This window comes from Alosa alosa, chromosome 1 (genome assembly GCF_017589495.1).
Source record: "Alosa alosa isolate M-15738 ecotype Scorff River chromosome 1, AALO_Geno_1.1, whole genome shotgun sequence".
Lineage (NCBI taxonomy): Eukaryota > Metazoa > Chordata > Actinopteri > Clupeiformes > Clupeidae > Alosa > Alosa alosa.
The window spans coordinates 51,374,532-51,401,007 of record NC_063189.1 but is presented as its reverse complement, the minus strand read 5'-3'; the positions used below and the strand labels follow the sequence as shown (position 1 = coordinate 51,401,007).

The window sequence follows — 26,476 nt, the reverse complement described above, 5'->3', positions numbered from 1 at the left end:
GGGGGAGTATTCTGTGGGTGGTGGTCAGCAAGTCAAGGCTGTGCAAGTTGAGCTGCCAGCTTGCAGTGGTGAGTTACATGTCAAATTATACACATTTTTATAATACGCTTTTTGTATTTTTATTATTTAAAAATCAAAATGAAATCAATGTAAGTATTAGTACATTAAATTGTGGCAGATTTGGGTAGCCTAGACTCTGCTGAAAAAAACAATATATAGCATGTGTGTATGGCACTTACAATGACCAATGACCTTCTAACTAAAGGTAGTGACTAATGTTTACTAAGCATGCCAAAGCTTTGATCTAGCACTGTCACTATAATGTTACGTTTTCTCATGGTGAGATGGCCATCCCGAAATATGTTTTAGATGACATGGGGCGCAAAGTTCACGGAGGTGAACGGCTGGACAAACGCTAAATGACAAGGTGTTAACTAAACAATTTAGTAGGCATAAGGTAGACAATATCTGCATCACAAGATTGCTATAATTATCGGAAAATCCTGACAGATCAAACTGGACGCGAACCCGATGCAAAGCCAAAACGAGAAAAAAACTTCATAAATGATGTCTTTTTAAATCAATTTGTTGACATTTTGATTTATGGCTTCTGCTGAGAAACTAGTTCGCCACACACACTGAACTTGAATCAAGCATTCTTCAGAACGCAGCTGATCAACCTGTCTACTTTCACTTTCAATGAAATCCACTACTGAACGGACTAGGCTACTTGCGGTGTGATATTCTGAAAGGTGTAGCACAAAACCTGTTGTCATTATCAGTGGCCTGTTATACATAGCAATGGTCTGTGTTATACAGAAATATAGCCTACCTCGGACTGACAGACCCCCTTAAAAAAAAACTCAGTGGATCTATACAAATTGCGTGGGTCTCATTTTCAGGTCGAAAAATCCGGAATTCCGGATTAAATTGGAGGAATCACACCCCTGTATACACGAAAAGTAACATTTTTGTTTTATACGTTTCTTGGAAAAATCAATTTTAAATATGCAAATGAGCTCAACACTAGGCATAATTGACTTATGGCCAAAAAGCCATTGGGTCCTATTTTCGCCCTGGCGCATGGCGGAAAAGGGGTTATTTTCTTGCCGCAATATTTAAATTATTATTTTGCACGTCTCTTTTTTTTAATAACGCGCCAAGGGGTGTGGCAACTACCGACCTGAGGAGTGATCTGGTGCATTGTCTAAAAATTGCTATCGTACACTACTTAAAACGCATTATGCCACTGACCAAGAGAAACCTGGTCAGAAGTCCATGGCGAGTTGTTAATATGTTATTTTAAGAGTTATTTCAACAGTGATATGGGTGGATGCACAACGCACCATGCTTCTCTCATCCACAAATGCACACCAGCACACATCCATGCAAAACATTACAAATTACACGATTACAATGGGAAACATAATTAGAATAAAGATATTATGAACTAGATCTCACAATGAGTAGTTATTCACCTTCATTTGCAAATAGACAATGACGGAGTGGCAAATATGAAGCACAGCTGCAGACACACTTTCACGAGATGTAAGCAACTTCTTTGCAGGATAAACATTTTTTATTCAGTCATTCGAACATTATTGGGGTAAGAATTGCTTTTTCCAAGGCTATGTTTTCGATAGTAACCCATTGTCAAGTTAAACTTTGCCAATAAGTTCAAATACTAGACAAGTGTGTGTAGGCTATACTATGCTAGGTTTTAGTAAAGCTTGGTTTAGTGTAACTAAATAGTTAAAAAGTAATAACTGTTCCATACGGTCTCGCGTGCAAGCAGATTCCTTCAAATGTGCCACTGACTATGAAAAATCTGACTATCAAAAAGTATACTTAATTAATACTTAATTAAAATACCAATGAGCTGCTTAAAATTGCGCTGTGAGCTGTTAAAGGGAATGACAGATGTCATTCTTATTGGTTTAAATGATGTTACGCCCAAAATACACCCATGACTGATTAAAAAACCTAGGAACGCCTTGTCCGCCCGACGTTTGATAACGAAAACACTCCCAATGTGGAATGGACATGCCACTAAATTAAAATAAGCTTTTTGCCAGCGACCATGTGTTTTAGACTGTCACGATAGGCCCATAAAGTCAGAAGTAGAAAAGAAAAAACAGAGGCCAAATAACTAACACATTCATGTCTATTCAGTAAGTTAACCTATGCACAAACACGATAAATTTGAAGTCATATGCCACACTTACCTGGGTCACTTGCTGGATGGCAAGACATTTTCTTCCACTGAACGAAAGTAAAACTGATATAATTATTTTTGGCCCTCCAAGTGATGTTTCTATCTTGAAAAATGCACTAGGACCTCTCTCTGCAAACTGCCACAGTGAAGTAAAGAATCTTGGGGTTTTCTTTGACTCCTCTTTAAATTTTAATAAGGAAGTAAATAGTGTGGTCAAAGGCAGCTTTTTCCAGTTAAGAACCATTGTAAAACTGAAGCCCTTTTTGTCCTTCTCCGATCTTGAAACTCTTATACATGCTTTCATAACATCTAGACTAGATTATTGTAATTCACTATATGCAGGCCTGACCCACTCCACTCTCAACAGACTTCAGCTAGTTCAAAATGCAGCAGCTAGATTATTAAAGTGGCTCTAAGAACGTGAGCATATAACTCCTGTGTTGGCTAAGCTGCACTGGTTACCTGTGGAGCACAGAGTTAAGTTTAAAATTTTACTTTTTTGTCTTCAAAGCCCTCAGTGGTTTGGCACCTAGTTACATAGGTGACCTACTAATTCCTTACAGCACTCCAAGATCACTCAGGTCTTCATCTCAGAATCTTCTCTATATCCCCCCAAAACACGCCTTAAAAAAGGGTGATAGAGCCTTCTCTGTTATTTGCCCCCCCAACTCTGGAATAGTCTACCTGTACAAGTCCTCTCCAACCATTGACTGTATGGAATGGTCATTCTTAAACCATGCTTTTTTACTAAAACCTAGCATAGCCTTCACGCATTTGCACTCGTCTATTATTTGAACTCATTGGCAAAGTGAAACTAGTCTTACAAAGAGTCAGTCAACGACAAGACAGTTATATGCAGTTACTTTCACTATTGACTGACAATGGGTTACCACCTAAAACATAGGCTGGAAAAGCAACACTTACCCTAATGTTGCTCAAATGACTGAATAAAACAACATATATCCTGCAGAGGAGTTGCTTATATCTCGTGACAGTCGTCTTCAGCTGTGCTCCATACTCTCCGCGCCTCTCCCTAATCACTTTTAACCGTCATTACCAATTTGCAAATGATGGTGAAAACTACTCATCATGAGATGTACAGTATTTTCGTAATATCTTTATTCTAATTATGTTTCCCATTGTAATGTCGTGCAATTTGTAATGCTTTGCATGGGCGTCGCTGGTGTCGTTCATGAATGACAGAAAAGATGGTCGCGTGCACCTGCCAATATGACTGTTGACATGCGCTCTTAAAATAGCATATGAAACAACTTCGCCATTGACTTCTGACCAGGTTTAGGTGGTGTAACGATAGCGATTTTTTAGACAACTGGCGCCAGGCCCCTCCCTAGGGTTATAATAATAATAATAAGCTTTATTTGTATAGCACCTTTCATACACAGAATGCAGCTCAAAGTGCTTTACATTTGAAGCATGTAACACAATAATAGTTTGTTAGGTTGTTAGGTTGTTAATAACCACACCCTCATAATAATATTTTAAAAATAAGCGTGCAAAATACCGAATTAAACTTTCTTGAATTGGAAAACGAACTTTCGCCATGCACTGGTGCCCAAAATACAGCCCTAGGTCATTTATGTAGTAGAAATTTGGAGTCATCATTGAAAACAGTGCCTTCTTGACCGAGAAAAAAAAAAAAGCCAAAGATGTATTTTTGGCTCGTGTGGATGAAAGCCAACAACTCCTAGAATTTCTTGCCCTTCACTGCTCTCTGTTTGCACGAAAATCACACATTTGACATATTTCCATGTCAGATGCCCCGCAAATTGACAACATAGGTTAGCATATCCGACATTTAACTAATATCCAGCAGCAGCGAAATGTGCTCGGCCTATTACGATAGTTGTGCCCGCTCCCCGCTCCAGAGAGAAAGGGATCCCCGGCCGCCCCACCTCCTTCCCCTTCTCATCTTCTGTATGTGAGACCTTCTTAGCAATAAGCACAGGTGCCTGCAAGGTATAGGGTGTCCACTTCCCCCACAGTGACATCAGTTTTCTATCGCTCATCAAGTCAATCATATTAGCGCAAATGAAAGCTGACTTTTGTTTTTGTTGTTTTTTGGGAAAGCTCGTGCCGCCTGCCTATACTGCCCATATGAAAAACCGCCCCTGATTTAGGATGTTGTGAAATATATATAAGTTGTAGGACATTTACATAGGTTAAACTACATATGTGTAGTTTAAGGCAGGTGAAAATATAGTTTTTATGCACTGGCCAATTTCAAGATTTTGGGGGTGGTTTGCTACCTTAGCATGTACTCTTTCAAACTACTACAACAACAAAGTCCAATTTAAACATTTAGGTGTTTATTTAATTAGATTTTGCCTACTTGCGCCTATATATTTCTCCTAAATTCACCAAAAGTTAGCATTCTAATGTTTCATGCACTACCGCAACAGTTGTCCAAAAAATATAATGTGTAGTAGCACTAGAAAGCTCTGTTTTTCCTGCATGATGCTGTGCAATCCAAATATGGACACTTCCTTTGTATCAGCAACCAATCGCGGAAGTTCAAAGGTGAGTCTAAGCTGAGAACGGAACCTCATTGGCTGTGTTCTCAAAATGAGGCCATCCTTAAAAATATTTTCGTTTGCCGTAACCCGACCGACCCTGTCAATTTAGAACCGACCCAAATATTTTTTTTTTTCCCCTTTTAGTCCGACCGACTTGCGGTTGTAAACTTAGCGTTAATACCGACCGATTTTTTTTTTACTCTAAACAACCAATACAAATGCAATAAAATAATATTTCTTTTAGTAGGCCCAAGTATTGTGAATATAACTTGCCTACATGCAAACGTGGCTCACTTAAAAAAAAAAACCTGTGGCGTCATCTCTACACCATTGGTTTGGCGCGATGTCACTATGGCCTCACCGTTTCATTCATACAAACTGATAGCGCTTTTGGCAGCACCGAAGTTCTGGAAGAACTGTGGGCAGATCTTTTCTCATCCCTTCTCCCCTAGTCAGCGGTGACCGTGTCGGAGTATTGAAATTGGGTGTGGTTTTATTCAGCATTTCTCAAAATATGGGTCCGAAACATGGAGACTGCTGGTCCGCTGGAGTCGTGGAGGAAATTAGGCCCGGTGCTTCATCTGATAATTTGCTGCGCCAGTTGATCAAGAAACCGCGGGATCGGATTTTAAAAAAAGAAAACAAACGTTTCTGCTATCGATGCCCTACAATTAAGGGGGTGGTATGAGCATTCATTCAATCTTGGCGTCTGCTTGTGGGAAACTGAAACTAATCGATAGCGCTGGTATCAAAGCTCCGCTTCAACCTGTTGGAAGGCTATTTATTTATTTAACGAAACTTAATAGAGCGATGTTGTTTTTTGGAACTTCCTTAGAAACAGAGCAGAGACTGTGTACACTGTATAGCATTGAGTATTGTATAGTCAAATTTCAAAATAACGTGGCCAAGAGCTATTGTAGCCTTCTTTCTGGGTACATGTAGATGAGCCCTATGACCCAAAGTCTGCCATGACCGGGCCTCAGGTCAAAGAAGTTTGAGAAAGGCTGGTCTATATAACCTACATCAGAATGAGGTTTGCAATGATGTAGCCTGAAGGCACTGGTTGAAGACCCAGTCAGTTCGTCACAATATGCACATTTGTGTAAATTCATTCCTCATTAATCACCATGACCAAAATTGAACTTTTTTACTTTGAATCTTGAAAAAAAAAATATTGACCTACCTACCGACCCATTTTTATTTTTTTTTGGCTGTTACTGCAAACAAAAATATTTTTAAGGATGGCCTGAGTTTCCTCTCCCACTCTGAGCACGAAATCTTCACTTCAGAAGCACTTACATACTCCAAACTTTCCAGTCTTATTCGTTTCGCTTATTCGGAACAAACGTCACGTGAAGTGCCTGTAGACCTATTTGTTTGGAACATGCTAATGTTTGGCATTACATTTGTGAAGTCTTCAACTCCTGATGCCTTTCAAAGTAGGCTACTCGACAGGTTTATCTTTGAAAGGGGTGCTTGGTTTCCATGTGACAATTTAGTTTTGATGGTTTCATGCTATCATGCCATGCATGCACTGCACACCACACACTGGGGTTTCTGTCCCATTTTGTCCTCAATTTAAGTAAATCCATATCCTACTTTAAATATTAAGGGTCGAAGCTTGTGTTTACCGCTAAAATTATGTCTAACATGACCTGGCTGTCACATAAACATTGTCTATCTACTGAATGTCCATGGCAATGACTGACATATGAATAAAGTCTATCAAAATAAAGGTCCAATATTAGATCTAATAATGTAGCATTTTAAATGAACAATTTCTTCTTTTTTAACACAAGCTCCGCTACCCACCAGGAACGGTTCCGCGACCCACTTTTGGATCCTGACCCACCAGTTAAGAAACACTGGTTTAGAACTCTGGCAGGTGTTCACAATCAAGACTTTGGCAGTTAGAGAGTTATGGTTTGGTCTTTATCTTGTAAGAAATCCCTTAAACTGTTGCACAAACGACCTTAGCAGCCTAACTAAGGCGAAAAAACTAAGGGACCTCTGACTCTACCCTAACCATATTATTAACTGGGTTGGTGCTGATAAATTAAGCATTTTAACTACATTTGACAATTGACAATAAAACCTCTCTGCTAGTATGCTTACTCTGTCAAATAGGCCTATCAGAAACATGCCGTATTGTTATTGTGCAGTTTACATAACGTTAGTGGTAGGCTAACGTTAACAAAATTCATGTGGATGTCGTGTTAGCCTACCATGAGCTTCGGTTCGGTTTGCTGGGCAAAACCTTAACAAAAAATGTAACGGCATCACCTGACGCCTACTAGCCAGCTAGTTACAGGTGTTAAACAATCCCCGTGGAAACTATAGAATTTCTGTGCTGGAAAATCCCTTTCAATGCAGTAAATCCCTTAATGTTTTCCCTTAACTAAGGAAACCATTTAAGGTATTCTGTGCAACACCCTTAAGTAAACCCCTTCTCCAAGGACAAATTAAGCCTTAGCAATATGCTAGATATACAGTGGGCAGTGCTTCGACTTGGCCAGCTTCACTCGCGGTCCGCGCGTGGGATCACGCGGTATCACGCGACTTTAATTTGTATTTTTCCAGTGAGACGCTGCAACAACCCAAACAACCGGTAGATGGCTCAAGTGAGCAGGGTGTCTCAGAAAAAAGAAATGGAGCCTGGAAAACCCTACACAGACTTCACTAGAGACTTTAGCAGACTGGTTTAGAAATAATTTAATAGCCAGAAATATGCCTGCCCTGCCCTAATAAAGAAATATTTGGTTAACTGCAAGTGAATCCAGTGAGCGTCCGCACTGAGGCATTGACATTCTGTAGAAAATATTACAGATTCACGCCCCCCAGGTATTGATTCGAATGGCATTATACATGTGAATGGGTCTGAGAATGTTTTCTGCAGGGTAACATGCAATACTACTACCATAGATCAAGCTTCGTCATGCAATAGCATGACTTATGCTTATAGTTCTATTCAACGTTGATTTCTACCCAACGTATAGTAAAAAAAGAAAAGACAAATTTAAAACTAGAAACCTAACAAATATTCTTTCCATACCTCAGCATATTCCTCAAAAGCCAGAGGCATTTTCAGCTAACATGGGTTTTACTAAATATAGGTGCACTTACTACCAAAACCTTTGCAATCAATGATTTTATTAGTGAAAAAAATTGGATTTTCTGTTTCTTGTTGAAACCTGGCTGACTTCAGACAGCTTAAGCTGTTCTTGTTGAGACTTGTCCCCAAATTATAATTTCTTCCACTCAATTAGACAAGGCAAACGAGGTGGTGGAATTGCCTCCATTCTCTCAAACAAATATAGTTGCACTAGTCAACTTTTGGTGGTCGCTTCCTTTGAGGGATATTGCCCTCACTCTGAAGGCTGACCCAGCTGTACTTCTATTAACCTTATACAGCCCTCTAAACTATGGACTGGCTTTCTCGACCAGTTTTCTGAACTTATGTCGCTCATCATCACTAGCTATGATCGGATAATTGTAAATGGCGACTTCAATATTCATGTCAATAAGACAACTGATGCTAAAGCCAGTAAGTTCCTTAATGTGCTGGACAGTTTAGAGCTAAAGCAGCATGTTACAGGACCCACCCACAACCTTGGCAACACCCTCGATCTAGTCATTTCTAGAGGGATAGAAGTCACAGACTTATCAGTAAATGATATAAATATGTCTGATCATCATTGTGTATCTTTTAATATAGTACTACATACTCCAAAAATTCATCCCGAAATTGAAATCAAATCGCGACTCTTGGACATTAGAGCAGAACAGCAGTTCATAGCTCTTATAGACTCCATAAATTTAGATATTTTACATCATCCCATTGATCTAATGGTAGAGGCTCTCAATCGTGAATTAGGTGCTCTGCTTGACAGAGTGGCACCCTTAAAGACTAAAAAAAGGCCCTGTAGAAGACTGACACCTTGGATGAACGAAAATATCCATGATCTAAAAAGATCATGTAGAAAAGCTGAGAGAACATGGAGAAAAACTAAGTTACAGGTTCACCGTGCCATTCTAAAAGAAAAAATAGCAAATTATAATAGAGCTATTCGGAATGAGAGGAGGAACCACTTCTCTAAGGTAATTGCTGAAAACAGTGGAAACTCTAGGGTGTTGTTCTCTACCATTGATAGGCTATTGCATCAAACACCTTTTGATACACTCAGTCAGGCATTCTCTCTAAGATGCGAAGAATTTGCAGACTTCTTCAAAAACAAAGTCATTTCTATAAGGGAGGCTATTGGTAACACAAGTAATATGTTTGATAGTACACTAAAAAAAAACAGCCCCCAAAAATGAAGGTCCTTTAGCACTATTACTCAATCTGAGCTTGGTAAAATTATAACTCAAACCGGGTCCTCAACATGTGTTTTAGATCCAATCCCTACTACATTCCTCAAAAAGTATATGATAGCTTAGCTCCCTTTTTTTCTCAAGGTAATAAATACCTAATTAGAAACAGGTATATTTCCAACTGCTTTTAAAACCGCTGTTGTGAAACCTTTACTAAAAAAAAGTCAAATCTTGACCATACCAATCTGAGCAACTACAGGCCTATATCAAATCTATCGTTTTTGAGCAAAGTACTTGAAAAAGTTGTTTGTAATCAGTTAAATACCTTCCTCAACGAAAACAGTATCCTTGAAAAATTCCAATCAGGTTTTAGATCAAATCACAGCACAGAAAGCGGCTCTAGTAAAATAGTCAATGATCTCAGACTAGCTACTGACTCAAACAAAGTCTCAATCCTAATTCTTCTGGATTTGAGTGCGGCATTTGACACCATTGATCATACTGTAGCATCCTAATTCACCGCCTTGCGAAGTGGGTGGGTCTCTCTGATAATGCTCTAAACTGGTTTCAAACCTACATTACTGGCAGAGATTTTTATATCAGTCTAGGAGATCATGTATCTGAAAAACATGACTTGCCTTTTGGTGTGGTGTGGGGAGCTGCCTTGGTCCCCTGCTATTTTCTCTATATATGCTTCCATTGGGAAACGTCATAAGTCAGCATATTGTAAACTTCCACAGCTACGCAGATGATACCCAATTGTATATTTCTGTGGAGCCAACTAACCCAGATGGCCTTTGCTCCCTCACTGCATGCCTAACCTCCATTAATCAGTGGATGAGCAAAAACTTTTTGAAACTAAATGATGACAAAACAGAGGTACTTCTGGTTGGACCAAAACTAAAGCGAGATATTATTCTTAGTAATCTGGGGTACTTGGCACACCAGGTTAAACCAAAAGTAACAAGCCTCGGTGTCATCTTAGATGCAGAGTTAAGTTTTAAGCCCCATATCAGTAAAGTTACTCAGACAGCCTATTTCCACTTGAGAAACATTGCCAAAGTCGGCCCTTTTAACTCAACAAGATGCAGAAAAACTAATTCACGCCTTTATCACAGGTTAGACTACTGCAATGCACTTTTCACTGGTCTTCCCAAAAAACATCTAAAGAAATTGGCACTCATACAGAACTCTGCGGCTAGACTTTTAACTAAGAGTAAGAAGAGAGAACACATCACCCCTGTGTTGGCTGAACTGCACTGGCTCCCTATTTCCTATAGAATTGATTTTAAGGTTATGTTAATTACTTACAAAGCTCTGAATGGCATAGCACCTTCATATATCTCTGAGCTTTTAATATCTTATCAACCACAAAGGAAACTTAGATCATCCAATTCTAATCTTTTAATCGTACCCAAAGTGCTCCACAAACAAAGTGGAGAAGCTGCGTTTATCCATTATGCCCCCAAACTATGGAACACCCTGCCTCTGTACATCAAGCAGGCGAGTTCAGTAAATATTTTTAAAAAAGATCTGAAAACATACCTGTACAGGAAAGCTTTTGGTTAACTCATCTTATCCTGTAGACTACATTTTCAGATTATTCTACATCTGCTACTACTGGAGGGCGCAGCCAGCCAGAAGCAGATGGGCTCCCTCTATTAAGTCAGGTTCTGCTCAAGGTTTCTTCCTGGAATATGGGAGTTTTTCCTTGCCACAGTTGCCATATGGCGTGCTTGTGGGGGGTAAGAGGGTTAAGGCTGCCAGTCTTATGACGTCATTTTCTATATTTTTGATATGTTGCTGAGTAGATCATAAACAGCAAAGAAAAGTGATTGATAATGACTGACTGACTATCATTGTGTTACATGCTTCAAATGTAAAGCACTTTGAGCTGCATTCTGTGTATGAAAGGTGCTATACAAATAAAGCTTATTATTATTATTATTATTATTATTATGAATCCCGTTTGCAGCCGTAGAAAAAACGCAGGACAAATTAAACATTCTGGTTTTCTACAAGTGCAACGATGATAGACAGACATCATTTGGACAAAATATAGAGCATATTAACCTCCGTTGCTCAGCCAAATGCCTTCCTGTTACGTCCTGTTATCACGGAGTTACAGGCGATAAACTATTTTTGATGGTCACAAGTTTACTTCATTAGCGGTTTATTTTTTTTTTTATTATTAAAGAGTGTTTTTCACTTAAAGGTTTGACTTCGTGCTTATTCAGTAGAGCCTGCGCTAACAGTAATCCTCCTGCCCCTGATAGGCCTACCACAGCTGTGGATAGTGTGGAATGTTCAAGTAATAACACAATCCAATGTTTGTCTCAATTGTCCCCCGCTAACCACCTCACACATTTCTCTAGATTTTGCAACGAACTTACATGACACAATGCCATAAAATATGCCAGTTTTAGGACACAGAATAATGTTTGTTATGATACCAGGTAGCCCTACGTTTAACAGTAACAAGTGTAATGAGCTATTCATTGTCGAAGGTGCATGGTGAAGTGAAATTCTTACTTTGGAAAACAAACATTTGCCGATATCATCGCCGATCATCAGAATATTGCAGATTCTGTGTTCTGGACTGCAGGTAACTTGTTAAGCCAGTGGTTCTCAAACTTTTATTTCATTCCCCACTTTGATCAAGGGGCATGACTGATGATAGTGGAGATAACGTGATATATCCCGAGGCTTTTGCAAGTCAGCATCTTCGACAGTAGGCCTAGTCTATTAAAAATATACGTTTTCGATGTCCCAAACGGAGAGCCATACTTTATTGTTTTTAACAATCTCTATGCTACTCACAAAAATGTCGGCATGGGGACATGATGAAGTAGGCTATCCAACTGTCGTGTTAAATTATTGTGATTACGAGCCAGTGGTTTTCAAACATTATGCGTGACTCGGACATCTAACTAAATGGAACAGGCTCATATCGTCCTCGCATTCGCAAAATGAGGACCAGTGTTTTGTCAAATTGCAAATAGCTATTCGTTTTAACGATTTTTTTATGATGGTATGAAGTGCTTTTTGTATAGGCTACTATCTTAATCTTGGAATATGGGGAGGGAAGTGGCGCGTCTGCAGTCAGCCAAATATGTATGTAATTCTGCGGCATAAAGCAGATATATTTGTTTATTGTACAGAAAAATAAAAATGACATGTCAAGCAGTCAATTGACTACATTGCAGTCAAGAAGTAGGGCAAATTAAGACACTGTTTTGATTTGCGTAGTTGCGTTACCTCCAACACTGACAATAACATAGACAGCAAATTAAGATATTTTTTCGTTTTGTGGAGCGGCACCGGTAGGCTATCAAAAGCAGATTTCGATTTTCGCTACCACCGTGTAGTCAAGCCTTAAGCCATACCCAAAGCTTAAGGTTTGTTATTTTATCCCATATTAGTTGTGCAGATGTATAGTCCATTTTATACACACCAATTGAGTTGAAATAGAAATTTTTGAAATTAGAAATTGCAAAGATTTATATTTTTGTGTAATTATTCCATATTTAGTGTAGTCATTCCATATCAGAACCCCTGAAGAACAATTTAAATGCATGAAACCTCAAAGTGTTAGATAGATGATAGATAGATAGATAGTTACCTTTCATTTGAGACCAAGATTATGCTTCTACATAAAGGGGTTCATAGACAGTAAGCATTTGATTGTCAGTATGCATTTTGGATAACCAAAAGTCCTATGGGGAGTTTCTATAGGGCATTTTACAAAACGCATGAGCATACCTTGGCAAATAATGGTCTAAAGTACTCATTTTTTCATTCTATATTGATCTACTTTTGAATACAGCTTCACAAGACCTTGTGCTAGGTCTCAGTTGTGTTTCTAAGTCATCAAGTGACCTAAAGGGCTGAAATGTGGTGAGTTCAGAGATGCTTGTTATCCGGCAGAAAGAAAACAACAACATTCTAGCCTCTGTAACTCTGTGTCAGTACATCACACTGTTCTTCTGATTGTTTTCCAAGAAACTACAGTGTTTGAGCTTTCCAAAGAGGTCAAGCATTTGATTATAGGCCAAACAGTGGTCTCTGAAGCAGGCGCTGTGCAATTTCAGACAAAACCTGGAAATTGGTATTGAGAATTAAGCTTTAGGGGTCAAACTTAAGGGTCAATTGGCATCATGCTCAATTCCTGATCCAAAGTGCTGCTGCTTGGCGGGTTCGAGTCCAGGCGTGTGCAGGGCTGAACTGCGCAGGTTCAACACAACACAGATTACACGAGGATGACGCAATTTTTTATGGTAAGTTGGTCTCAAGGGCCCGCATCAACCTAGCATCCTAGGGCCTGCATCAACCTAGCCGAACCTAGCCCATAACCACTAATTTGTGATTTGCACCCCACCAGTAAAAAAATTAAATGCAATATTATACCAATTTAATCGCCCCTAAACTGTAGAGATGAACTTGTCACTAATCATGTAGTGGTGTTTTATATATAGCCTATTCGTTAACCTGCCGTTCTCTGAACTCTTTAAAAATGTTGGGATATGTCTGCGAGGTGCTTAGCCAAGTTCTATGCGTAGGCTAGCCTACTGCTTTTGAATGACTTTGAAACATATTTTACAAACAGGCCTTTGTGTATCTGATGGCTTGCCTTCACTATCCGCAATGTATCCGAAATAGTTCCAGATTTCACCTTTTGTTTTATCCACAAGACAAGGACTGTCGGCAAAGAACTATGTTGACTTTGCTGCGCACTCACTCAATCAGAGCTGCCTGCTTGACACACCCACTTGCCTAGATGCATGCAAGGAGCATGGAGAGTGGGAGCAGTCCACACAGACACAGAACGTTATTATTTTAAAAAAGTATCGATTCTAAAAACGTTGGAAATCGTATCATTTTTTGCGTGGAGGCATTGATACCTTTCTAGTATCGATACACCGTGCAACACTACGCCCCGCCCACACACACACAAATTCACAAGTGTGATTTATTTTTTTATATTTAGATTTTATATTTTGCAGAGAAAATTTTGCAGAAGCATTTTAATATATTTGGAAACAATAATGCATATTAATATTGTTTTACTCAGCGTTTCTAAACATTAGTGCAGTGTTGTCATCGTCTCGTCTTAGTCATGGCCATTGACGAACATATTTCGTCTTGTCTCATCTGACGAAATTAACACTAGACTTTTAAGTTCACTACAATGTAGCATATTATTGCATCAAAAAGTAAAAATGGGTTTGCATTTCATGCTGTCCTTCTAAGAAGGTAATCAAATTGATGTTTTTACAAAAAAAAAATGTAGGCCAACTTTAAGAGCTTATTACTTTTGAATAAGACAAATAATCATCTCAAAACCTCCTCGGTATATACCTTCCCTCATGGACTCTACTTCTGCAAGGTTTTGAGAGTGTAAGTGCTCCACATTGAAAATCACTTGAGAACAAAAATATGCATTTTTCAGTTGCTGTCAGGGCTCTACACTAACTTTTTGAACCAGGAGCACTGGTGCCCCTAAATAAAAATAATTAGGAGCACAGACAAATATTTGGGAGCACAGTCATTTTTGTTGTATAAGTTTATTATTATTGTTATTAACAATAACACATTACAATACTTGTTGTAAGGTTAAGAACATCAGACCAAAACTGTCAAACAAAACGTCATGTAGATTTCATTGTATATTTATTATTGTATGTAGGCCCTATGCATGTTTCACATTTCATCTGAAATGAAGATCATGTCTGAGTCACTTGGCCAAGCTTTGTAGCTTGGTCGCCTTGACCTCTTTCCAGCAGACAGCCAATTTTCAGCACATTTTGTAGGATCAAAACGTTCCAGGGATGGTCCCTCTGTGCTGATCCGAATCAGGTCCACAGTAGTAGATACATGCAAACTACTTCTTAAAGAGCTCTTGATGCGCTTTTGTGCTGAGAAACCGCACTCACACTGCGCAGCAGAAATGGGCAGAATCAATAGGATCTCAACTAGGTGCAGGAGGTTCTGTAAAACAATTAAGTCATTTAAATAGGAATTTATACTGATTGATTAAACAAATAATTTTGTTTAGTGAGCTAGCTCTCTGTTTTGTTTGAACATCAACAGAAGTGACATATCCCCGCTATCGCTGATAGAACTTTTAAGTGTTTTTGGTGTTGTTGAACTTTGTGTATATTATTACCTTGTAGTCTGTTTTATATGGCTCTTTAGTCAAAAGCATTTGCCATAAGCTCCTGTAGGACTTGTCCTGAAATGTGTGGCTTATGAGTGCCTTAACACTCTGCCATTCCTCTTGTATAGCTTCAAGTTGGCATCCAAAGCTAAAGAGAGAATAAAGTTACTGATCTATCTCGTACAATGATAAACTGTTCAAACCGTATATGATCACAACTTGCCTAGTAAGCACATCACTAAAGTGTTCCACGAGGGCCTCCACCTTGTCAGATCCATAGTTGAGGAGCTCATCACTATTTTCAGGCCATGTGTCATGGTTGAAAATTGTGAAACAATTTACCACAGAGTAGTCTTGGGTTTCCGCATTGATCAGACTACCAAAGCGAGTATTCAGGGCTTCCACAGTGATGGCAATCACAGCAGTCATGTTTTTTTTTAGTTTCTGATTGCCTAAGTTACCCGTCACATCACCAGAGAGTGGCACACCCTGATAGGAGCAAAGAATGAAGAGAGAGAATGTAAGAGACATTGCTTGTGTACTGTGGTGCTGTAGAATACAACTTTATGGTTGTAAATCACTGTTTAGCAAAATGCAGTCTCAGCTACGCTAATGTATTGAGATGTATGCTATCCTCTGTACCCCTAACAAACCTGAAATGTGACTTCTTCCATTTGCTGTCCTGGAAGAGAAGCCAAAAACTGGCATAGCATGCCACCTCTCTTAGGGGTTCCCTGCATAGCCTGCAGTACCATGACTGTCTTCCTAATTTCTGAAACTGCTTGAGGTAGAATGAGATCATTCCTCTGAAGGATGCAGCTGAGTGAGGCCAGCTCATGAAAAACATCAGCCAGGAAATGGCTAAATGCACAGAAGTTAACTTCATGCATTTCCTTCCTAATCTAAAAAAGGACAGGAGTTCAAGGAAAAAAAAAACATTTTTAAAATGTTCATTCATATCAAGTCACACTCAAAGCAGTGTGTACTGAACAGTTTTACAAAACTCACCTTTTTAGCACGACCTTGTATGTCTGCATTGGCTGCAGATGAGGCAAGGTGTTCCATGTGGTGGTGAATGGCGGCATACTGACCACTATCAGTTGCCAGATTCCCACCTCTTCCAGCACGAAGGAGCACATTAAGTGCTCTGTGGACATGGGGAATCCACCTTGTTCCTTTTACACTTGAAGGAGTGCAGATCCCCACTCCAAGCTCCTCCCCAATTGTATTCAGCTCACGCCTGGATTTAGGGCTGAAGTGGTAGGTCTTCCACACAAGATGGAGAAGGTTGTATACTTTTGTGACCATTGCATCCTTGCGCTGTAAATTCAGAATGGCCAACTCCAACCTAGCCATTGAAAACAAAAAAGCTCAAATGTGCTAATGTCAGACATACACTCATGAGCCCATATTAAATTGTTGAAGATATTGAGGATACTGACCTGTGTGGCATGCAGTGGATAGGGATAACATGGTTTCCCACATCCCTCTTGAGTAAGGCAATTACTCCCCTATGGACACCCATGTTAACTGCTGCACCATCTGCCCCAAATGCAACACACTTGGTTTTCCAGTCAACTGTGCCAAGTGCATCAAAAGCAGCACTGGTTCCATCCAGAATACCTAAAATGACATTAAAGTTAAGTTTCACAAAAGGCAATAAACAACATCAACACAGAAAGACAGTACATTATTGCAAGATTAAATCAAATATAACTTAAATAACTTCATGTTCTCCAATTGTGTTTAAGCTTTCATTATGCATGACCTACTCTTTCTTATAGAAGCAGACATGCCTTAGCCCTTGTTTCCTTTTATTTATTTATGTATTTATATTGCATCTTGACCATTGGAAATGTTACATATATTTTTTATTATTATTACTACTGATTTGTTCAGATAGATTTCTTAACTTTCCAAAATATCAAGTATTATTGGGTAGAATTAAAACTGCAAAACACTTACCTTGTGCATGGGCCTGTTCTATACTCTGTTGACCAATGAGGCGGGTCACGGGTCTCCCATCCTCCAGGAAATGCGCATAGACAATCTCACATTCGGTGTTTGAGATGTCAGTGTCGCCGTCAATCAGGACTGACAGGTAACGGCTCGCTTGCATCTGGTCAGCCAGAGCGTCCCTTATGTCTTCAGCTATTTGCCCAATCATTTCCGCACACCTCACATCGTTATCATATGTAGGATTAATGTCAACTCCGTTTTTGTGGTGAAGTGCGATCATTGGTCCGAATTTGGTAAATGGTACTTCTTCTTTGGCAATTAGATAGGCGATGTTGAATTTAATTTTTAGCTGACGAATAGCTTCTTGGTTACTTAATGCTACCTGCCTGCTAACAGCGGCTTCAACCGTACGTGGATTGCTGGGCTGTGATTTGTTGATGAATACATCCCTGCAGCGAGAGTGCCGAGTGGATGTCGAGTGTTTCACCACAGCATCCCTCTTCAGATTCGGATTACCGGAGATAAAAAGTGAGGAACCTGCGAGTGACAGCGGGGCTTGTTTGCAAAACTTGCAGAACATTAGCTTCGTCGATGCCTGGTACTCTAGCCACTCGAAATCCTTTAGCCAATCCTGGTTGAATTTGTAGATTTTTTCATCCGTTTTAGCCTTCTTTTTGACACTTTCTTCCTCGCTCGTGTTTTTGTTTTTTTCCTGTCCATTGGGTGGTTTAAAAAAGGCACTTATGCTCTGCATTTTGTCAAAGTTCTCCAAGCTAGACTAGCCTACTAACGTTAACGTTAACTAGGCTTACTTGTTGATATGATATCAGAGGATGTTTTAAGAAAGAAATGAATTCGTGCTGTTTTGAAATAGTTGGTGTGTGGGCAATGTAGTTTTTTTTTATGATTCTCACTCCCCGCGGCCCGTAACATTAACAACTACATTCAGGATAGTAGACTACAGACTAGATAAGATTTGAATAACTGATCTCCCCGTAATATAGTGTCCTACTTTCATCATGATGTATTTGCAACTGTTTCTATAGAAAATATATAACGTGTAAAATGCTGTGAAAAGTCACTTCAGACGAAAGTGCTTCTAAATATTTTTTTTCAATGTCAAGCGCACCGAATATTTAGTCGCATATGCGAGTGAAATGGGCGCACTGTAGAGCCCTGGCTGTACATCTTTTTTTATCTGGATTTGTTTCAGTCAACAGGTTCCATGAAGTAATTCCAGTGTGAGATTAGAAATCTACAAGTTACTAGTCCAGAGTGTACATTTTTGACAAAAAAATTGGTTTGGTTTAGAGATGAGAGGAATATTTTAAAAAGTGGTACACATACAATACCGTGCATTCAGTGCAGTTTTTTTTTGCCATGTCAATCCATAGTAAAAAGGCATATCTCAGCAACAAAATAAGATGTCAGGCTGAGAGTTCCTATTATAGTCATAAGACATGGGGGACTGCTTGGACAAAAATATGTGTCCAAAACTCTTAGACTATGGTGTCGAATTCAATATTTTTCTTTTGAACTGACATGAAGAAAAATGACCCTAAAAAAATGCTTTGAATGGGGATGAGATGTATGTTACTTGTTATACGTCATATGATATATGTGCTGTGTGGATGGGATATACTGTATGTCTCATGGGTGGATGGGATATATGTTATATGTGGTGCTGTGCTATGGAGCATGACATGTTAATGTGTGGAAATTAAAGAGTCTATCTATCTATTGACATTAGTGAATATAAACGGTTAAAGATGTCCTTACCAGTTCAAGCTCTCTGGTATTAGTCTGCTCAATCTTAGAAAATGTTGTCAGTCCTGCATTCACCATAGCTGTGGCCAGGGATAGCCCTGCAATGTGTGTTTTCATTTTGCAATCAACAAATATGATTACTTTGCTGAAACAATGTCAATGCATTTTCATCACATAAAGTAGCTCAAGACATTGGGCCTCATTCACCAATATCTTCCTAAGAATTTTCTTAGGTTAACTGTAATCTTAACTGTGTTCTTAAGAAGGTCCTACGAAAACTCACAAAGGTGTTCTTAAACCTCAGAATCGTTCACAGTTTTGTTCTTTTCATGCTGAATCCAATTTCTTCTTAAGTTGACAGGGTGTGCCAATTGTTCTTAATTCGCCTTATTCACCCGGCGGCCAGAACGAGGCTAAAGGGTACACTTGCCATTACACCTCAGTCCAGCAGATGGTGGTGGTAATGCACTCCATTTGCAAACTGCCAAAAAAAACTCACTGAAGATGGGTTCACTCATAGATATAGTTGTATAACACATCTGCGATGCTATCATAGACCCATTTCTAATGGATGAAGCCTTGGCCTGAAAGAGAGGTCGTCAGGTGGTCCCCAACCTTCTCTGGGTGTTTCGACCCTTAACCACAACACCCTCCAGTTGGCGGGTCAGCAGTGACTGGCCAGGTCACTGCCCCTCTCCTCCAGGCTTCCAGCTTGTGTCCTCTCTTTTGTGCCAGAGCCAACAGGAGGCTCTCGCATACGCTTCTCCCAGCCTACGTACGGCTGCTTTCCTCAAGTGGCCTCTCAGTCCAACCTTTGTCAATAGATCCCACACGGATTGAGCTGGGAAACCTCAACATCCAACTTCCACTGTCAACAGCCATGTTGCCCACCCCTTGTCTCGACAGTCTTGGACCAGTTGCTGGTATTAGTCTTTTTTCCTCTCTGCAGCTTCCTCACAGCCCTCCTCCCACGGCACCGTCAACTCCACCAGGATGATCTTCTTTCCCTCTGGAGACCACAGTATGATGTCAGGCCTTAGAGTTGTGGATAGTACCGCCTCGGGGAAGTGGAGTTTCCTCCTGAGGTCAACCTCCATTTCCCATCCCTGAGCTGACTGCAGGAGATTCTGCCTGGCTTGGCTGTGGACAACAGGAGTTTGGCCCTCTTTCACAAAGGCGATGGTGCTCAGCAGTGGTCGTGCTTTGGCTGGTTGTTTCTTTTCCTTTCTTGCTCCAGGATGTCTGCAAGCACTGCCAACACCTTGTCGTGGCGCCACCTGTATCTTCCCTGTGTCAATGCGATCTTGCACCCTGACAGAATGTGCGCCATTGTTCCTTTTTCACCACACAACCTGCACAGTGGGTCCTCCCACATCCCCAACCTATGCAAATTGACTGGGGTTGGTAAGGTGTCATACACTGCTCGGAGTAGAAAGGATATACAGAAGGGCTCCAGCCGCCACAGTTCACTCCATGTGATTGTCCTCTTGGGGAGGTTCCACCTCGTCCAGGCGCCTTGAGTTGCAAGCTCAATGGATTTTGCTCTCCTCCCTTCTTCCTCAAGGTTTCGGACTTCATCCTGGATCATGGTTCTCTTCTCCCTAGGGGTGGGCTTTGACCACTGGTGGAAATGTGCTGTTCTTAGACCATGTCTTCCAATGCAAGTGTTTCCAATGATGTCTCTGGTCTTGAGAGAAGTTTCTGCCTGGTTAATTGCCATGCTGGCGGCCCACTTACGGCCAGAACTCGTTCTGACTCCTGCTTCCCTGGTGAGTTGGTCTAGGGAGTCCCTATATGTCAAGGACAGTCTGAACTTGGCAACTTTAAACTCCTCCATCACTGATGACAGGGGAAGCTGGAGCTGGCCTGACCTTATGTAGAGCCCCAAGGATGTGAAGCTCGGGGGTATTCCCAACCATCTTCTAAGGTGCTTGTTGAACTTCCTTTCCATTTCTTCAACAGTTGTTAGGAGCACCTCATGTACAGTGAGAAGCCACATGAGTCTCGGGAGCAGGCCATGTTGGTAGATCCAGCACTTGTATTTCCCAGGCAGGCCAGACTTATCAATCTTCTTCAGCCACTCATCAACTTGATTTCCAGTGCTGGAGATGCTGTTCTTGTCTGACAGGGAATCATCATACCACTTTCCAAGGCATTTAATTGGGTTCCCCTGGATGTTCGGTATCACTTCCCCTTGAACAAATAGCTTGAACCTTTCAGTTATTTTGCCCTTTTGGATTACCAGGCTCCTTGATTTCTTGGGCTTGAAGACCGTCTTTGCCCAAGTGGCCATGCGATCCAGTTCTGCCAGGACCCATCTTGCCTGCACGTGAGTTGGTGTTATCACGGTAAGGTCATCCATGACTGCCCTGATTGCTGGCTGTTGACATCCTGCTGCGGTCTTTGGCCCCCTTGAAATTGTACTCGCTGCAGAGATGATCAGGTTCATTCCCATGATGAACAAGATGGGAGAGATTGTGCATCCTGTCACTATCCCCTTCTCCACTGGCTGCCACTTTGTTATGAACTTGGTGGACTGGAATCGCAGCTTGATGTCTCTCAGGTAACTGGTGATCATGCCCTGGATGTTATGTGGGATGTGGTAGTAGTCCAAAGAAACTTGGATCAAGTTATGGGGAATAGACCCATATGCATTTGCAAAGTCAAGCCAGACGACTGTTAGGCTGCCTTTCTTCTCCTTTGCTTCTTGGATAAGTTGGCTGAGGACCCCTGTATGCTCCAAGCACCCGGAGAACCCTTCAACACCACCCTTCTGGATAGAGGTGTTAATATATCCATTATGGGTCATGTACGCGCTCATTCTCTTTGCAAGCACAGCAAAGAAAATCTTTCCCTCCACACTAGGTAAGGAGATTGTTCGGAACTGGCTGATCTGTGTGGATCCCTGTACTTTAGGCACAAAGCACCCTTCCACCCTTCTCCAGCTTGTTGGAGTGGTTCCCTTGGACCAAATTACCCACATAAGCTTCCACAGCCTTCGGAGGAACTTAGGGCATTTTTTGTATACTTTGTAGGGTATACCACTGGGACCTGGAGCAGAAGATGATCTTGTATGCTTGACTACCTCTTGAACCTCTCTCCATGATGGACACTCTGTGCTGAGGGATGTAGTAGGTGGGTCGATGTTAGAAAGCCCATGATTTCCTTCCAGGACATCGTCTCGAAGGGTCACTGAATGCCTCCTCCACAGACTGTTCCACCTCCTCTTTGGAACTTGTTAGAGTACCAGATCTTGCCTCCCCCAGCAGTGATTTGGTAAAGCGGTAGGTATTTTACAAACTGCACTCGTGCAGCTTCCTGCTTTTTCTGTCTCTGCTTGAACCTCTCAGCTCTTCTTGTTCTGATGAGCTGCTCGCGGAGGCTGGCTGTCAGCTTTTATTCCTTCCCTTTCTCCTGTGCTTGCCAGTTTGAATTGCTTCCTCAGGGTTTTGATCTCCTTTCTAAGTTGTTTGATCTTCCTTTCTCTTCTGTTGTACTGCTTTTCTGGTTTTGGTTTCTTATCTGTCCTTGGTACTGTTCCAAACCGTTCCTTTGCCATATTGTAGGTTATGGCTGTCAGTGAATCCACTTTCCTTTCCGCTGATCCTGCTTGAACCGCTCCAAGCACTTTGTCCAGATCTTCATCTAACATGGACCACTCCTTCTCATCACCCATTTTTGGACACTTGATTCTTTCCCTTTTTGGCTGGGGTGGGCTTTCTGGAATGGCGTTAAAGAGGCTCTTGCGTGATCTTGGAGGATAGCATGCACTGAGAGATCACTAGGGCTATGGTGTGCTTCCTTGCGTGATCTTGGAGGATAGCATGCACTGAGAGATCACTAGGGCTATGGTGTGCTTCCTGCCTAGGGTTCTTCTGCGTCTCACCAGACGGTTTGTCTGAGCAGTGTGCATGCATCCGTCCTTGTCCACACGCAGACTTGCGTATTTTGAGCCCTCTTGTGCCTTTGCCGATCTTTCCACAACTGCATATATAATAAAGGCTAATATATATAATAAAGGCTAGATGTCTCGTCCGCGCTGCTGGGCAATGGAGGTCGACGTCCGCACCTTGCAGCCATCTTGCCACAGTCAGCTCGCTTTCAATTAGCATGCCCTGTCAATCACCATAAAAGGGCATGATGCTGCAGGGCCGTGTGCACACAAATTGAGACTGAGGCACCAGCTTTCATTTGTACCATAGAGCAAGTAAACTACATGAGCAAGACAATTTGATTACCGTATATGACACATACTTTGAAGTGAAAGCACTGCTTCAGGAAATTAACAGTAAATTAGTTGTTATGAGTCATATTTAGTAGCTAGTGTAAAATTGAAAAAGTGTTATTTGTTGTGTTAATTATTTGTTCTAAAGCTTTGTAAAATAGTGGAATTATTTTATTTAAAAAAAATAATTATATTTTTATTAAAAAAAATGTCCTAAATGATAAAATATATAGTTGTCAATTAAATTCTATTATATTTTACACATGATTAAAATAACCATTGATTTTTCACAAACAAGTCAGTTCTCAAATGTGCATAAGTGCTCTCGAGTGTTCGTAGATTCTGTTCTTACCTAAGAACAAGACATTGGTGAATACCATAATCTTCGTAAAAACTGCCTAAGTGGGTTTTATGAACAAATTTCTTCGTAAGAACGGTTGGTGAATGAGGCCCATTGATGTTTAGTAAAAATAACACTAGTCTATCAGCATACCAATTTTATCCAACTGCCTGGAGACATAAGGAGAGTTTTCCCACAGCTTTGCCCGAAAGCACTTTGCAAGTATCAATGCACTCAGCAGTGCTGAAAAATTCCTTTGAGGAAGGTGATAAAGAATGTCTGCAAGACCTAGGTATAAACATGTTTTTTTTGGTAATTATCATTCACTTTGAAACTTACTTTCCAACGAGATACATACTGTTATGTATGGGAATCGTAACACCAAAGGTGAACACCCTGGAAGACTGTCAAGCCAACTGGCACATGCCCAAAACATGAGACGTTGACTATAAAAGCCCAGATTCTTCCTTTATCTTCGTAATTTGATTATGTATAGTGCTCTATAAGTATGTCTTAGTCTGTAAGTCAGAGGACAGACAGCACTGATACAGGCAAACATGACTGACGTGTCTCATACATTGGCAAAAAAATTGCATCCATTCAGTTGTATTTTTCTCCAATAGTGGTAATAAGCAAATGTACATGGTGGTAATTGGATAGTTTTTCATAGCACAATGTACCACAATGTCATTGTACTCCTAGCCACCCATGGTGTTATCAGTCCCATTGTGTATAACACAATATGTATCTGTGGAGAGATCATTCATTGTTCCATGATAGAAAATAATGATATTCTATTGATATTAATTCAGGTTATTTAAAAAAGGGAAATGAATTGAATAATTACATTTGCTCACTCTAACACCATTTTTGAATATTTTGCTCATGTCCTGTGAGAGTCCAAAGTCCTGGACAGGGATGCACCCTAGTTGGGCCTGAATCAGGCTTCAGTAATAACAGTAAGATATAAAAAAAAATGGTAAAACCTCATTATGAATAGTGGTGCTGTTACAAAATATTTTCACAAATATTTTTCTCCCTCATCAAAAGTACAACTTACCAATTCACTTTCATTTCATTGTTTTTTATCTTTCCCTCCATAGGAAACCTTAATAAAAAGAGAATAACACTGATAAACCTGAAGATTTAAATTCAAATTGCAAAATGTCAAAATATCTTTCTAACCTGATTGTTATCCTGTTCTTATCCTTATTCAATGTGTTCAGGATGCGTTTCTCGTTCACTCTCAGCTGTATATCACTGAACTCCTTACTCTTAGACACCATGGTAACCTTATGTGAAAAATGTATTAATAGAAATGTGTTTCCTCAAAAAACATGTCAAATGCTGTTATGAGGAGGTAAAAAGGATACACTTACACATGTATACATACATATGCTGGTGTATTTCCATTAGTGTTATTTATGATATTTGTACTGTAGTATCTGCTGAGACAATAAGTGTGCAGCTGATGGTCGTTTGGTGGGGCTAAACCCTCTTAACTGCAATAATAAGGGGACTTGACGGGTGACAACTAGAGCATAGCAATGAGTAAGTAACTCAAGGAAAGGTTTGAACAGTAGATGTTGGTCTTAATGATACATTTCTCTCAAATTTTGTTCTCAAATTTGTTAAAATCTGTGCTTCTGATCACCTTACATTTGCCAAGATAATCTGTCCACCTGACAGGCGCTGATTAAAAAGTGCTGATTATAAAACATGACTGCACAGATGTGCTTTAGACTGGCCACATTAAAAGGCCATTTTAAAATATGCTGTTTATATGCTTGAAGAAAGACCTTTATTAGTTTTACTTAATAGTAGGGGTGGCACAGTTCATGAAAAAAAATCCGAACCGTTCGGTTCGCTTGTCTCGGTTCGTGGCATGTGTGCATCATACGGTTTTGACGGTTAATGGCCTAAGGTAGCCTCATGTCCATATTTAGTGCAACATTGTGCAACATTCATTATGCTATACAGGCCCGGTGTGGCTAATCGGGAGCTTCAGGAGGGTGGGCAGGTATGAATATCGTGAGCTTAAAGCAACACCAAAGAGTTTTTTGTACCTTAAAATAATGTTTCCAAAATTGTTTCAGTGGTTCATCAACTCTCTATAGGGTGAACAGCACTTCTGCATTCGCTTCGTGGCCCTCTATCGACTATAACCGCACTATGTACAGTGGGCATTGCTTTCAAATGACCACTTCAGTCGCGCATTACGAGGCGTGAAGCTGCGTGAAGCTTTAGTACCACTTTCAGCCACTGTGCGTCGCTCTGCCACTGTACATCGCTCTGCCTGCCGCCCCTACTGAAAAAGCAGGAGACTTGCCGAGAGTAGGCTAATCCCAGCCTACTAATTCAATAACAAAATAAATCATGCATAATTAAACATTACCTCGATTTAGGCTACTTGGGTATGTCTTAAGGCTCGACTACACGGTGGTAACGAAAATCGAAATTTGCTGTCTATATTATTGTCAGTGTTGGGGGTAACGCAGCTACGCAGATCAAAACAGTGGTGTGATAATTGAGCCACTAGAGAAATAACTGTTCAGAATTAATCTGTAGCCTTGGGTAGGCTTCTGCAGAAAACAATGTTGTTGCCGATTTAATACTATCTGGCGACGTTTTTAACAGGCTACGCAATAGAGGCTTAGACAACTATGACCCACGTTTTGGTTTCGTAAATTAATTTGCCCTACTTCTTGACTGCAATGTGCTTGACATGTCATTTTTATTTTTCTGTACAATAAACAAATACATCTGCTTTATGCCGCAGAATTACATTCATATTTGGCTGACTTCTGCAGACGCGCAAAAAAACACTGCCAGGCCATCCTTAAAAATATTTTCATTTGCCGTAACCCGATCGACCCTGTCAATTTAGAACCGACCCAAATATTTATTTTTTTCCCCTTTTAGTCCGACCGACTTGCCGGTTGTAAACTTGCGTTAAGACCGACCGATT

The 26,476-nt window shown here is 40.4% G+C and overlaps 2 protein-coding genes across 2 annotated transcripts in view; both read right to left on the bottom strand.

The window, feature by feature from the left end:
• Nucleotides 1-26,476, bottom strand: part of hfm1 (helicase for meiosis 1) — a 347,154-nt gene that overhangs the window by 151,603 nt on the left and 169,075 nt on the right. Inside the window, exons 17-21 of the mRNA XM_048246228.1 lie at nucleotides 24,694-24,800; nucleotides 24,569-24,616; nucleotides 24,356-24,453; nucleotides 23,662-23,796; nucleotides 18,956-19,041 (exon numbers count right to left, since the gene is read on the bottom strand). Coding sequence (XP_048102185.1) covers nucleotides 18,956-19,041; nucleotides 23,662-23,796; nucleotides 24,356-24,453; nucleotides 24,569-24,616; nucleotides 24,694-24,800 — 474 coding nt within the window. The remainder of the gene's footprint in view (nucleotides 1-18,955; nucleotides 19,042-23,661; nucleotides 23,797-24,355; nucleotides 24,454-24,568; nucleotides 24,617-24,693; nucleotides 24,801-26,476) is intronic.
• On the bottom strand, nucleotides 14,686-18,199 carry LOC125296357 (zinc finger protein 862-like). The gene is made up of 7 exons (XM_048246239.1): nucleotides 17,183-18,199; nucleotides 16,660-16,840; nucleotides 16,226-16,565; nucleotides 15,871-16,119; nucleotides 15,441-15,706; nucleotides 15,227-15,365; nucleotides 14,686-15,048 (listed from the first exon to the last, which is right to left on the bottom strand). The coding sequence occupies exons 1-7, from the start codon at nucleotides 17,928-17,930 to the stop codon at nucleotides 14,761-14,763; spliced, it is 2,211 nt and encodes a 736-aa protein (XP_048102196.1). The 5' UTR covers nucleotides 17,931-18,199; the 3' UTR covers nucleotides 14,686-14,760.

What these genes read in the sequence shown, in the direction of transcription:
- LOC125296357 (XM_048246239.1), bottom strand. Translation starts at nt 17,930, where the DNA reads ATGCAGAGCATAAGTGCCTTTTTTAAACCACCCAATGGACAGGAAAAA. An exon ending in ATCCACTGCATGCCACACAG is followed by an intron (nt 16,566 to 16,659) that starts GTCAGTATCCTC and finishes TTCAATGGCTAG; the next exon opens with GTTGGAGTTGGCCATTCTGA. An exon ending in TGGAAGAAGTCACATTTCAG is followed by an intron (nt 15,707 to 15,870) that starts GTTTGTTAGGGG and finishes TGCTCCTATCAG; the next exon opens with GGTGTGCCACTCTCTGGTGA.